The sequence below is a fragment of the Staurois parvus genome, unplaced genomic scaffold (assembly GCF_062004578.1).
Source record: "Staurois parvus isolate SC_StPar_1 unplaced genomic scaffold, SC_StPar_1.0 ptg000090l, whole genome shotgun sequence".
In the NCBI taxonomy this organism is placed as follows: domain Eukaryota; kingdom Metazoa; phylum Chordata; class Amphibia; order Anura; family Ranidae; genus Staurois; species Staurois parvus.
In genome coordinates this window covers 14,103,462-14,119,226 of record NW_028317886.1, presented here as the reverse complement: position 1 = coordinate 14,119,226, position 15,765 = coordinate 14,103,462, and the positions used below count along the sequence as shown (strand labels likewise).

Below are 15,765 nucleotides of genomic sequence, written 5' to 3'. Positions count from 1 at the left end.
GTGAGTGGCTAGTGTAGGGACAGGTTCCCCATCTGTCAGGGGAATTATAGGGGAAGGCTCCAGAGGAGTAGGGACAGTACAGGGACCATGCTATTCTCCACCATAGGAAGACTATGAAGACTCCCAGTTGTGTGTGGACTGGCCAAGCCTCATTCCCGCTCCTCACTGCAGAAGCTGTTAGCATCATATTAAGCTAACAGACTGTTGCTACAGGTTCCGTAAGTGGTTCTGGATGGTTCTGCATACCCGCTGGGCCTGGCTGTACTTTGTTAGAACTTTCTGCAATACACAGTTCATGTTACCTCAGCCTTTGTGTGATTTCTGCTGTCAACACACCACACTGCATCTTGTTCACACACAGTAGTATGACAATTATAGGGTTGAATCAGGGGGTGAGGAGGGGACATATAACCTCCCCAGCACCCTTCAAACACCTATGAAAAGCAATCCAAGCATGGATCGATTGAAGAGTAAAGGATTATAAACTGTTCACTTAGCAAAATGAATGCTCACATACCATAGTGAATAGGGTGAAGCTGCGTTAACTTCATCCAATCACATACAACCCAAGAAAACTAAAAAATGATACTTTGCGGGGAAATGGAGGTTCTGCTAGTGCAATCTTTATACATCAACACCTCAAAGTAGTCTTAGGGATCATTCACATGGGTGGTTAGTGGACGCAAAAAGCAGGCAGTTGAGCTGTGCTTTTTACTGCACCCCCTTCCCTAACCTGCCCAAAGAAGGACAAGTAGTCATTCAGGGCTGTACACATGCAATGCTTTGCTTCATGACTGTGGCAAACATTAAGCCGCATGTTACATTTGGAGGGCAGTACTGCCATCAAACATAATCCATTTAAGTGCATGGGTCTACGCCAAAAGCACCCTCCAACTGTTTGCAATGCAATTGGTGACATATCACTTTCCTCACCACCTGTAAAATGCCCTTTGAAAAGCAACTCACATACTGTAGAAATAAATATATATATGTGTGTGTTAATTTTGGGTCTTCGTCTTCTCTATGTTTTGGAACGCAATGTCCATAAACTTTTTCTTAAGCAATGGTTCAGTTTCCTAGCTTAATACACCTCCACTTCTAAACTCAGAATTCCAGTAAACAGGGCAAGAGAACAGATTATCTATTAACACATTTTCGTACAATGTTCATCCTATCAGAAAACAGACAGAAGTCACATGATATAGCTATTGAGCTATAAGAGGAAAAGTTCAGATTCTAAGTGACTATTACAACTAAGCATGGCTAAATTAATGAGGGTGGTGGTGTTACTAGTCCTCTGCGCCTCTGCAGTGTGGTGCGTTAGCGATTATGATGAGGATGATGGGGTAATTAAATAATGTTAAAATATACTGTATTTATGTTAAAAATAATATTTGATAATGTGTATTGTTATAATCCAAAACAATATTTAATAATCTATCATTTTAATCCTTTTTTATTTGTTCTCTTGCAGGATGTCCCAGCAAAAAAGGTAATTATATAAGAATTGTTTTACTGCTACTGCTTTTGTGTTTGTTAGCTGAATTATGATAATAGGTGGTCATTTGATTAAAAATGTAACTTTCACTCTAGCTTTTGTTCTCAAACATAGTCAAATAAAGAATTATTCCTTGAAATAATTTGAATAGAATGACAATTAAAATACTACTTTAGTAAATCAACTTAAGTTACCGGTATATGGAAAATGAAAAAAACAAAAGTGTAACAAGCATATATATATATACATAGATATATATATATATATATATATATTCTTTTTATATTTAAATAACTTCCTGTCCGCTAATATACATAGTTATCTGTATCTGGGTATTAGAAGGGTAAAAATGACTCTATTAAATCAACTTTAGTTACATGACATGAACCAAACAATCAAGCTAAAGCATAATAATTGACATTTTATATACACACACATATATACACACACACACATATATATATATATATATATATATATATATATATAACTTTTTAATAATATATGTATGTATGTAGTTATTTATTTATTTTATTATTTTATCTGTGAAGAGAAAGTTTTCTGCTCCTTCCTAACCTAAATATAAAAATATAATATATATAATTTGAATTATGTAAATGAGGTAATTTCAAATATTACAAGTATATTTAACCATTTGTATTACACATTAACATTGTAACAACATTCTTCAAAGAAATCAGATCAATCAATCAATCAAATTTCTTTTGAAGAATTTTAGATTTTCATATTGTTTTATTTTTGCACAAATGTTTTAGTTGAAAGTAAAATTGTAAGTATAGTGTAGGGTGGGTGTGTTGCACTTAAAGTAAACTCTGTAGATTGAGTTTTATGTATAGTATTGTTTGAGAAAATCTGTCAGCTCTTTCCTCATCTGCCCTTTAAAGGCATCTAGTGCACATTGTGAATAGGTGGAAATGCAGGAGGTCAAATTTCACTAACCTGTAGCAATCAAACAGCAATCATCACTCTAATAGGATAAAAGTTGAAATTGGATTAGTTACTATGATGATCATCATCATTTTAATTTGCAATGCCTAATTTAAGCCCACTGGTGAAACCACACTACCAATACACTTAACCTGGGATATTGGAACCACATGTCGTCCTAATGAATGATTAAAGCAGCCTTTGAACAATTGTATTTCATATCCTCCAAATGTTTAGACATACACAGCCTTACTAGTTTAGAATAGATTGGGGAAGCATTGGAGCCCCTTTCAGGTTTTTATTGCTGCCTGTGATCCTGTTGGGGATTTCTAACCTTACTAATTTTAAGGGAGCATCCAGAATGTTATGGTAATGCCTAGGGCTGCCACCTCATCCCTTTAAAACCGAACACATATTAATTACACAGGTTCTGTGGCTGATTAGGGTGGTAATTAAACTCACTTAGTGCCTTATCTGCATTAATGTAGCCTCAGAACCTGTGTAATTAATATGTGCTCAGTTTTAAGGGGAAGAGTTGGCAACCCCATTATCACCAGAATAGGATAGAGGAGATATCTTCCAGTGGGAAGTCTTGTTCCAATGATAACTGTCAGAGTTTGGAATGTCCCTTAAATTTGTACATAATTAACCCTCTCAGGTCAGGAAGTGTAGGGATATCTCTCAAAAAGGTACCCTATGTGATTGATTTACTAAAGGCTAGAAGACAGTGCACTTTGCAAGTCCAGATGCTCCAGAGCTTAGTAAATTAAGTAAAGTTTAACTGTGCAAAGAATACCCAATCACATGCAAGAACAAAAAAAAGCAACATTTTTGCCTGCACATGATTGGATGATGGAAGTTAACAGAGCTTCGCCTCTTCAATGGCTGTTCCCATTTCCTAACCTGACAGATAACATTTAAGTGCACATGGTGTTATGCGAGGTGTGAAATTGTTAATATGTCCACTGTATTAATTTTTCTTTAGGACATACGGGGGGGGGAGATTTACTAAAACTGGAGCACCCAGAATCTGGTGCAGCTGTGCATAGTAACCAATCAGCTCCTAACTTCAGCTTGTTCAATTAAGCTTTGACAATAAGCCCTGGTTCACACTGAATGCGGCTTTGAAATCAGGGAACTTGACTTGAAGTAGAGCGATTTCAAAGCCACTGTTCAGTGAAATTTCTTGGGCAGCTTACCTGACATCTGTGCAACTTCATGCACAGGTGTCTTTTCTAGTCGCACATGAAATCGTCAAAAATAGCGAAGGAATCTTTTTTCAAAGTCAGTGTCGCACCGCAAAGTCAGAGCACCAATTTGAATGGTTCCATAGGCATAAATAGGGTGTGACTTGAAACTGTCAAATCGCATGACAAGTCGCATTAGGGTGAACCAGGGCTTAACTATCTATAAAACTGGGTATACAGGCTAATAAGCCAGTTTAGCAGGAATTAGCCAACATTTGGACCACGTGTACAACTGTCCTTCCGACAGAAGCCGATCTAAGGGCTGGCTTTTGCCGAAGAGACATGCTGGAAAACCAGCATTCAATCAGCGCTCGCAGTGCTGATTAGTGTATTCTAGGGGGGTCCTCCAATCAAAACACAAAGGCACAGCAGGAGAGATCGCTGCACTAACATCACTTATTTAGTACAGAAATCTCTTAGTCCACTTGGTTGAATGAAAAAAAAAATGAATCTGTGTACCAGGCATAAGGGTGAGTGTCGAGATATCAGTTATCCAACAAAAACTAGCCAGTGATATACAACAGTACCACATGGTCATCGTCAAGCTTCTTTATTAAAACTGTGCAGAATTTCCAAAAAGTCAAAGTGGACCATTTACCCCTTTCACTAAAAAATCACATCAGCATACAGCTCTGCATGCTGATATGAAATCATCTTCCATTAATTAGTTAAGCAAACATTTTTGTTTTTTTTCCACTTTCTGGTTGAGTGAGGCACTGGTGATGTAACTCATAAAGGCAGACAGTAACAATGGCCACTGTAAGAAGAATGGTAAGGAAAAGAAAAATAAGGTATGCAAAGAATAAAAAGCCAGTAATTATCTATAAGCAGGGTGGATAAAAATCAAAATTTTTTTTTTAAAAAATCAAAAAAATCAGATTTTTTTAATTTAAATCGGATTTTTTTGATTTAAATCAGATTTTTTTAAATAAAATGCTTTTTGAGGAAAATATATTACCATCCAAAGGTTATTCCATCATGAAATAAAGATTAGTTTTTTAATTATGTAGAATAAGGCTGTATATGTTTAATTTTTTGGGTAAATAAATTCCATTAATCCATTCACAATGTCATGCTCTTCCAGAGGTTTTTGTAAGATTATTGGGCAGTTTCTCTGCCTACAAGATATTATCACAGATGCTTGGTTTACTTTTGCAGTTCTCAAAACTGAATTTGACTCAGCGGAGATCACATGCCTCTTCTTCACAGCAAAAATGTTATAACATGAACAGAGTTAAGAAAAAGACCTTAATCCTAACTTCTACAAACCTATGAATACAGAATCAACCCCTTCAGTGCTAAGTTTCAAGAAGTTCAGTGAATAGAATAGGAACAATAGTTTTCTGATTGTTTGGAGTGGAATAGATCTGCACAAGAAGGAACTGAAACTAAGTGTGAGGAGGAAGGGGCTGACAGTCTAAGTTTCTTAAAATATATATATTTTGTTTAGCCAAATTAGTTACCAAACATGGATGTTTGTTTCAGCAAAAAACATATGCTGTAATGTTATTGTTTCAGTTGAATAAATCTATTTAAATTGTTATTATTAAGGTAATGATTATTTTTCTCCTTCCTAAGTACAACAGAAAAGTTGTCCAAATATGAATGATTAACCTATTAAACTGGGGATAAAAAAACTAATATGAAAAGTTGTTATTCTAAAAATCTTCATCTACTTGCATATTAAAGTTATACCAGCAAGAATTAGTCTATGTAGAAAACTATGATTTAAATCAAGCCTTACTGACTAGTGATTTAAATCGTGATTTATATCGTGATTTAAATCAGTTTGATTTAAATCAAATCCACCCTGTCTATAAGTATCCATTTGTAGATTGCCATTACTAAACGTTTCTAAAGGTGCCTGTGCTGTAATTTTTATTCATGTCATGTTTGGTGGAGTTTCATGACTGAAAAAAGGTATATTGAGAATTGGGCTCTCAAAGAAGATAGAAAAGATACTGCTTATCATTGACTTATTGTACAAATACATAAATAAGCCTAAAAAGGGAAAATAAATGTATCGCGATTCCTGTGTATCCAGCGCAGTGCAAATTCTACATTGTGTGAGGGAGATAGTAGCAAAGTTTAGAAGGAAAGAATTTAACGGATTTAATGATTATATATATTGGCACATTTTAGGAGGACTTAGGATCAGAAGTCGATGCCAGAGGACATCGTCCACTTCAACCTGGGCAAAAAGCAGCTCCCACCCGAAGACCTCCTCCACCTCCTGTAAGTGGAGGTGGCTACAGACCACGTCCCACCAAGCCTCCAGCAAAAGGACAGAAGAAGGAAGCCATCGTATATCCTGATGAAGGAGGCTGTAAACATGCTTATGAAGAATTGGTAAGAATGTATTATGCATCAGAGCTTACAAAGAAATATAAAGATGAATGAAAAGCTAACTGTTATAGGATCCTTAAAAAAACACAACAATCTTTCAAAAATAATTATCCTTATAATGGGAAGGGGGAGCTATATCTGATAACAAGACAACAGTTCTACGGAGTAAGTCACCAAGGGGGAGCCTATAGTTAGGTAGTTTGGCAACTTTTCCTTTATACGTAATGGTCTGTTATATCTTTGGTCTACAGGGAGTATTATGTCCAACTGGTTGTGAACTTCGGAATGCAATTCTGAAACAAGAGAAGACAGTGAAAGATGCCCTGACTGCAGTACGTCCCAAAGTGGAATCACTTTCACACTCTTCAACAAATATCTACAAGTATGCTTCACTACTTGGAGACAAAGTGAAGGAAAGACAGGAGAACAATCAAAGTAATTCACATTGCACATAATTCTTTGTTTGTGCCACTGCAAGATTGAAACACAAAGCAAATGTGTGGCTTTTTGTAAAATGAGTTTTTTTTTATTTATTGAGCTTTTATATTTTTGTAGTTTCCCTTTTTTAAATATTATATCATTGCAGATTTTTCTTCCATGTTTGTGTCTGAATTCACTAAAATGCATACATTTGCATGAAAAACATAGCAATGCCTGGAAATTATTTAAAAAGCTTTAAATATGAATCTTAGTATTTTTTACACAAGCAATGGGAAAAATAATAGACAACCACAAATATGCTAAAATTTTAGTTTGAGCTAGAATGTTTTTTTATCATTGATAGTTTAACAGTGGCATCTTTCTTTTTCAGATAATCAGAATGTTATAAATGAATACAGTGTAGATCTTGAGGAGCAGTACACTTACATCAAAGAAAATCTGGACAACAACCTCCCATCCAACCTTCGTATTCTCCGCCAGGTGTTGGAAAACCTGCGTTCTAAAATCCAGAAACTGGAAGCCACTATATCCACCCAGGTTGAAAACTGCAAGTCTCCATGTGCTTCATCATGCAATATTCCAGTGGTATCTGGCAAAGGTATAGCCTATTTCTTCACATAATGTTATCCTACTGCAGAATATCTGAGGAGATTAGTAAAGTGAATGTAGAGGTAATAGCATTTAGTTTTTTAAAATCGGAGCCCCACCAAAAAGGGGAAGTTCTGTTGCCAGGGACACAGGATGGCCAGTGAACTGAGCTGCGGTGAGAACACCACTGGATCGTAGGACAGGCAAGTGTTTTTTTTTTTAAGTCAGCAGCTCCTCTTTAAGGTTTTAGATTTCATGACCAATTATTTTTTCTTAGATAATTTAAAGTATACCTGCAAATTAGTGATGCGCATAATGAAATGCTTTTATAGCATATATCAAGGTAAACAAATAAAATTGCTGTACATATCTGCAATATATGCACATTTCCCATGTTTAATCCTATTAAAGGCACTGCAAGTACAAAAAAAGCCTTTTTATCTGCCAGAAATGCACTCAGCTTCTAAGTCCTGTTTTGGGCTGACAACATATAGCTTTTTTTGTCAACCCTACATACCTTCAGATCTCCACAACACAAAGGCTAATTATTCTGTAGTCCAAGATAATAATTAGGAGGGCTCTTTGAGATAACAAAGGAAGAGTAGAGAGGATACGTGACAGCTCTGAATTACTGTCAACTATTTTTTTTTTTTTTTGCACTGATCAAACAGATATAACAAAATGCTTCCAATGCAGTAATAAAACAGAATTCCAGTCAAATACTAACTAAGCCTAAAGCTTCAAACGCACAATGAAAATATCAGATGAATGATTGTCCATTTTTATTGCATGCCAGTCTCATATCAAAAATGAATAAGTTACTAAAGTTCCAAAAAGACTGCTAAGACAGACTACAACTTCATAAGTGATGTAATGTATTGTATTCAGGGGCGGACTGACAACTCATGGGGCCCCCGGGCAATAGGGGACCATGGGGGCCCCTGTGTCCTTGCCCACACTCAAACCACACCCAAAAAAGCCTATGAAAAGGTACCAGGGGCATTTCATGGGGCCCCCTTCTGACCCTGGGCCCTCGGGCAGTGCCCGAGTTCCCAAATGGTCAGTCCGCCCCTGATTGTATTGTACTGTAATGTATTCTTTCGTTTCTGAGCATGTGTGGTCTTGGTCACTCAATTTTTTACGGACGAATACTGTACTGATTAAACAAAAATAGTTAATTCTGTTATTATACAAGAAACATTTTCATGCTTGTCCCTTCAGATATTTTCACTTGAACTGTCATGATCGGCTCTCGAAAGCTGTGTACCAATGATCAGATTATCGGACGATTGTTCTGAAAGCTAGTTTTTTGTCTAATATTCTCATCATGTGTACAAGGCTTAAACCTACTCCCACTCTCATTATGTGCCTATTCTATCTATTCTGTAAAGGAAATAAGTTTACACTTACCTATTCTGAGGGCACTCTGGTCCAGTCTCATGATTGGGTTCCAGTGCCAGCTTCAGTGTAGAGGAGGGACAGCCAACAACAGATGCCCCATAGATAGTCTATGGGTGATGTCATCGCCCAGGCTCTGCAACCATTGTCAGCAATCTCTCCTCTTCACTGAATCTGGCCACTGGAGAGATCATGTGAATGGACTGGAGCACCCTCAGCATAGGTAAGTTTAGACTTCTTTCCTTTATAGGGTAGTTAGAATAGGCTTAGAATGGGGTGGGAGTAGATTTAGGCTTAGTTAGTATTTGCTTCCTTTGCTGTTCTTCTCTCAATAACAAACTAAATGTACATATATTATTGCAGAGTGCGAAGAAATCTACAGAAAGGGTGGAGAGACATCAGAGATGTACCTCATTCAACCAGATGGAATGTTCCGACCATTCAAGGTTTATTGTGACATGACCACACAAGATGGAGGTAAGAAGCTAAAGGTGTATTGGTTGTACTATAATGGCATATTTAATACAAAGTTTGTAGTTTGTTATTATGTACATAAAGCTGCAACAGACCACAAGGGAAAACGAACAAATTAGTTTATAGTACATATAAAGCCTTGCACTACAAATTATTATGGACTACTACACAGTAAAGCATGATCACAGCAGATATGGCACGCAGGTTCTGGTATGTAAGTACGCGCTATAGCCACGAGTGCACAGCACGTCTTAGATACCATGGGTCTATATGTCCCATTATGCAGCAAGGGCCTGCATTCAATCTGTGATGAGTAGACTGGTTTCTTTTGTTGGGACACAACTTGGGTATGCCAGCACACTATGTATCAGCATGTCAACCTGTAGTTCTTCTCTGGAGAGCTACAGAGAAGAACAACACCACTCCTACAATGAGAGGCTCATGCCTACAAAAGAACATGTTGATGAAGGTTTTTGCCTGGCAGAATAACCAGATATAATTAAACACAAAGACTCTACTATATATTAAAAAACAAGGGCATCAAAAGGTTTAGCGGAAGGGAGGCATGCATATATTAAATTTAACTTTTGGGTTTTCACACACTGTAAATTTCCCAACAGCCCATGCTCTCTGTCCACTGCTTATATGTGATTGGCTTTCTGGAACTCATTCCCCTTTCAACCCACATGACAGTGCTAGAGCTTGGTGATTGTCACAGCACTGTCACATGGGAATGGGGGGGATTCATCAGCCCTGTATATTCTCCTACTCACTGCTTGGACCTTACACAGTGTTTTGTCCCTTCTCTCTAAGTGACTAAATGGAGAACCAAGGGAGTGAGTATATACTGCAGGGAGGGAAGATAAGTGAATTTCTTGCCTTGCCATGTATAGGCAATGCGTGGATTCACTTTAAGTCACTTGAACCACTTTTTAATATCAGTGTTATCCTGTTCCTAGTATATCTCAATACATGTTCTGTAGATTATTGGAAGCACGTAGAAAAGCCACAAGTGTGTCATATATTAAATGCTCAATAAATTTAATTTATGCAATATTTTAGGATGGACTATGATCCAGAATAGACAAGATGGCAGTGTTGGTTTTGGTAGAACATGGGATGTCTACAAGAGTGGATTTGGAAATATTGCTCGTGATGGCGGAAAAGGAATCTGTGACATGCCAGGTATGCTTCATTTAGATACATTTCAAGTTTTTCCAAAAACTGAGGACATCTATTTTACTCTCAATATGCACAGCTTGGGATAAGCAATCAATCGACCCAAACGGAATTGCAGCTGAACAATTAAATAGAGACAACTTTTTGTGAATATTTTGTGATATTTTCTAATCTAACTATGCTTTATTTAGAATATTTGGACTACCACTCAAAAAAAGAACTTAATATAGGTCTAAATATGGGCATTTATGCCAATGATGGCATAGCACACCTCGAAAGGCTGTGTGCTTTGACATCTTACGAAATGCACCACTGTTGGAGTTCCCCCTATTGCTAGCAAAGCCTTCAATCACAGTGTTGCAGTGATTGATTTATACTGATTTCAGGCTTCTTAGACAATAGACTTGGATTTTTGTTTACCCAGGGTTGATTAGTGTGGAGATTAGTGTGGTCATTAGCGTGGTGATTAATTATTGTTATCCTGATAATAGATCTCTTGGATTTTGAATCTATATAACACCACCTGAGTATATTATTTGTAAACATGTACTGTATCTTTACATATTTTATGACTATATCTGTGACAAGGGCTTGTGCCAATGGCCTACTGTTTACATCAAAACTATACTCTACCCCCCCCCAAAACAAGCCTGTGGGAATACAAAAGCATCTATATTAGTATATATATTTTTGGCACTGCGCATTTTCTAAGAGAGTTTGATTGAATTTGGTATCACAAGTTTTTGTGTCAGCAGCTTACAAACCTTATAATCAAGCACAGAGATTTTCCTTTTTATTAGTCTATATTAGTAACCTTAAGTAGGGATTCTTTTTGGAATCCATGATTGTAGCTTTTGTACTGAGTGACTCTGGACTCATGGAACACTCACCTTTTTTAGTGTTACCCCATTGAATACATACTCTCTTTTGTGTGATAATTAATTCTAATTTACACATTAGTGAATAAGTACTGTTGAATACAAGGACATTTACATGTAGATATACTGTATATGCAAACATACAAAAACAAAAGATTTATGCATGCCTCAATTATTGACAAATAAATATCGAGATGAACTAAGGATGATTTACTAAAGTTGAGAATATTTTTTTTCATTTATGCACAGTTATGAACTTTTTGGAGCTATGAGTAGCAGATCCGTCTAAACCCCTTTAAGATTAAGTTTGTTTATTTAAGCTACACCAGAACACTGCATTGGGTACTGTTTATATTCATACTAAACCTTTTTTGCTTTCTTAGGTGAATTCTGGCTGGGTAATGACAAGATTAGCCAGCTTACTAATATTGGACCCACTGAAGCTTTAATTGAAATGGAAGACTGGAAAGGCCAAAAAGTATTTGCTCAATACACCGCTTTCACTGTACAAAATGAGGCAAATAAATATCAGCTTTCTGTCAGTGGCTACAAAGGAAATGCAGGCAATGCACTTCTAGAAGGGGCATCACAACTGAAAGGAGAAAACAAAACCATGACAATACACAATGGCATGTACTTCAGCACATATGACAGAGACAACGATGGATGGTATATATCAAGTTCTTTTTCTTTTACAGTTTGTGTATATTTATATGGCTCTGACATGTAATGCATTGCTTTACAGACTATGTTGGACCAATCATATCAGCCTGTACATTGAGCTTACAGTTTATTTTCACCCTAATATAAACAGAACTAAATACACTCTAGGGCCAGTCTGGTCAGGAGAAAGAAATCGTTACATTATTTTTTGGGATTTGGTACCTGAATAGAACAGCAATACAAAGAGAATCAATGATGTGAATATAACTAATGACCTCCATTTTTGCAAGGCCACAATGCTAAACAGTATTGGCCTCCGTGACAACTCTAATGTCTTTAAATCTTGTTCAGATAGTTGTATTTAACTGTTAGTAATCTATACTTTTTTATCTCTAGGTTAACTGCAGATCCCAACAAACAGTGTTCTAAAGAAGATGGTGGTGGATGGTGGTACAATAGATGCCACTCCGCTAACCCCAATGGCAGATATTACTGGGGTGGTCATTACACATTTGATATGACAAAACATGGAACAGATGATGGTGTGGTATGGATGAACTGGTTGGGTTCTTGGTACTCAATGAAGAGGATGAGCATGAAGATCAGACCATTCTTCAGTTAATAGAAGTCCTAAGTGGGAAGAAATAAAGCCTAAGAATTACCAATGTGCTTCAAAAACTCATGGATCAACTTCAAGTGGCTTACACTGTTGATAATAATATACGCAGCATTGCAGTGAAAACCTAAAGTGAACACAAGGCATCTTTGTTACCTTCAAGAGACATGCATAGCAGGTTACTATGATATATATTTATGAAAGTGCAATAGTCTTATATACTGTATACAATACTGTGGGAACAATTAAAAAAAACGGAGCAAAGAATGCTGTTGCAAATTTGGAGTAATTATCCACAATGACCAGTCAAATAACTTGCTACATCGAGAGGTAAAAGCTGACTAGTTGCTACCCATGGCTGCTCCACTTTTTGCTAGTTTTTGTTAATCTGCCTCTGAGTGTTGCATGAAAATGAAATAACATACTCCATCGTAAATCCATCATTGTGACTAAACTTTATAAAACATGCTGTTATGTTGATGTCAATATTGAACTGCATAACAATAAAGCCACTGAAGAAATCTCTGAATCCATTACGTTTGTTAAAAAAAAAATATTATGTAGTCAGTTATTTGTAAAATCATGTAGAGTGATACATCGGTTCATGAACTTAATTCATTCCCATAGGGTCAATGTAAATCAGGTTAATCTGTTTTGACCCCTACGAACGTGGTCGTGAACCAAATTTGGTCTTCAACGGAATCAAATTTTCCCATAAGGTTCAATGTAAATAAGGTTGTCCATTCTGAACTTTTTTTCTTTGTTGTTTTTGAACCACAAAAATATGAAACAAAGTACAGTATAGTACAGTATGAAGAGAGAGAACACTAACCTTGCTTGAGACGACTTCTGGCATGTAGGACAGGGAGGTGGGTAGGAGGCAGTTATTGATCAGAGGGAGAATTCCCCTCCATAAGGACATTGGAGAGATCTCCTGCAGGGGTTCCCTTTCTTCTTTGTCTCTTGCAGTTTTGGTGAAAAATCTGTCCAATGTCACTTGTCTTTTCCTGCGCTGCATAACTCTCCAGAAATGAGAAACCACATTATCGTTCATCAGATTCAATACTCTGTTCGCTACACTTATGTTGGGGTGGTACTTCTCAAAAAAATCATGGCACGCATTCCATTTCTCCATAATGGGTTGCACTTTCTTGTCACCTTCATTACCGCTCTGCACATTCTTGTCACCTTCATTACAGATCTGCACGTTCTTGTCACCTTCATTACCGATCTGCACGTTCTTGTTACCTTCATTACCGATCTGCACGTTCCTGTCACCTTCATTACAGATCTGCACGTTCTTGTCACCTTCATTACCGATCTGCACGTTCTTGTCACCTTCATTACCGTTCTGCACGTTCTTGTCACCTTCATTACCGATCTGCACGTTCTTGTCACCTTCATTACTGCTCTGCAAATTCTTGTCTCCTTCATTACTGCTTTGCACATTCTTTTCTCCTTCATTACCGCCTTGCACTTTCTTTTTACTGCCATGCTTGGTCTGCACATTCTTGTCACCTTCATTACCACTCTGCACATTCTTGTCACCTTCATTACTGATCTGCACGTTCTTGTCACCTTCATTACCGATCTGCACGTTCTTGTCACCTTCATTACCACTCTGCACATTCTTGTCACGTTCATTACCTCTCTGCACGTTCTTGTCACCTTCATTACCGCTCTGCAAATTCTTGTCTCCTTCATTACCGCTTTGCACATTCTTTTCTCCTTCATTACCGCTTTGCACTTTCTTTTTACTGCCATGCTTGCTCTGCACATTCTTGTCACCTTCAATACCACTCTGCACATTCTTGTCACCTTCATTACCGTTCCACACTTACAGTATGTGCTAAAAAGCACAAAAAAAAGGTTTACAGCAATTGTGCACAGGGATGTACAATACAGTACTGCACAGTATATGCTAAAAAGCACACCAAAAAGCTTCTCAGTACTGTAAGTGTCTTCACAGTACACTTTCAGTGTCTGTGACCGTGATATTGCCTACCGGAAGTAACGACCACGTGTCAGAGCAGGGAAGATGGCTGCGGCTCGTGTTCATCAACCGAAGTGGAGTTCGCAAACCGAAGCTAATTTTTGTGAACTCTTCTGTTCGCAATCTGAGTTGTTAGTGAACAGAAGCGTTTGTGATCTGAGGTATCACTGTATCTCAAGAATATGTAAAGCTTTTTTGTGCTGATTGCATATGTGTACATTATTTGGTGTTTTTCATAGCTTTTGGGATAAGTCTCTGTGTTTCCTGACAGCAGCAATTTTCCTTCCAACTCTAGTTTCACAATGCAGTTTTGAAAATGAACATATATGGGGATTAACAGAGTTCCTACTTCACTTTTGTAAACATATACATGTATTAAATACATTTAGCTGTGATCACATTGTACAATAGTAAGTGCCTGCAGAAGGACTGAATAGGAATATGGGTCCACTATCCTTCAACCATTGCATGACCACTTCTGGTATGTTCTTCTTCTCAGTGTGCTTTTCAACACCAGCATCAAAGCTCCTTCCCTTTCTCCTAAATCATACTCTCTGGCTACCTCCCATTGCTATTTTTTTCATTTAGAGGATATATATAACAGCTGTAGAAAGAACCAAAGGTTTGAACATTTTAGGATAAGTGAAGATAATGTTTTAAAGTTGTCTTAAAGCAGTACTAAACCCCAAACTAAAAATTGCAGGTTACCAATAATCAGATGTGGTTACACATTCATTTCCTTTTTTTAGGCTTTTTTCCTGTTTTCACCTTGTGATATGGCCAGTAACACACTTTCTGTATTAGAGTGCTTCCACTCTGGGTGAAGGAGCACAGGGGGCACCTTTGAATAGCTGAACTGTCAGTATGGGGAATGAGAGGGTGTGATAGTGTTAGATTCACTAACAGATTTAGGTACACTAACAAAATGAAGCCAAACTAATACTTTATAAGCAGTTAGCAAACAGGTTTTGTTTCCTTTTGGGGCAAAGGTTTTACATAAATAAATAAAAACTGATCATTAAAAGCACTGTTGTCAGTGTTAAATAGGTTGTCTCATCCCTGTAACTGATACATCTGTAGGACAGCATGATCTTTTGAAAAACAACATACTTACTGGCTGGATGACCAGGTGAAAATAAAGGAAGGAAAACCTAAAAAATAAAACTAATGCCGCCAACATCTAAGAATTGGTGAGCTGCAATATGGCAAATGTTTGTTTCTGGGTTTAATACCCCTTTAACCATATTTCAACACCACATGAAGTAGAATATGGGACCTTTACTCTGTACCATCTGAGCTTCTATTAATATTTAATTCTTTAATCTATGACACAGATGTCCTTTTTATGTAACTTTAATATTGGTCACAAGTAATGTCACATCAACAGACACCCTCCGGTGTTGCATGAGTGCATGTGTTTTTGAAAGAGACTTTCTAAACAAAGGGTCTGTTTATTGTTCTTCAGACATTAGTGGGGCAGGATTGTGGCCCGTGGC

The 15,765-nt window shown here is 37.2% G+C and overlaps 1 protein-coding gene across 1 annotated transcript; it reads left to right on the top strand.

Annotated features, from left to right (window-relative positions):
- Window positions 1-1,250: 1,250 nt before the first annotated feature.
- Window positions 1,251-12,797, top strand: FGB (fibrinogen beta chain). The gene is made up of 9 exons (XM_089670431.1): window positions 1,251-1,346; window positions 1,475-1,492; window positions 5,836-6,042; window positions 6,291-6,474; window positions 6,851-7,078; window positions 8,830-8,943; window positions 10,003-10,125; window positions 11,381-11,666; window positions 12,057-12,797. The coding sequence occupies exons 1-9, from the start codon at window positions 1,260-1,262 to the stop codon at window positions 12,280-12,282; spliced, it is 1,473 nt and encodes a 490-aa protein (XP_089526557.1). The 5' UTR covers window positions 1,251-1,259; the 3' UTR covers window positions 12,283-12,797.
- Window positions 12,798-15,765: the final 2,968 nt, after the last annotated feature.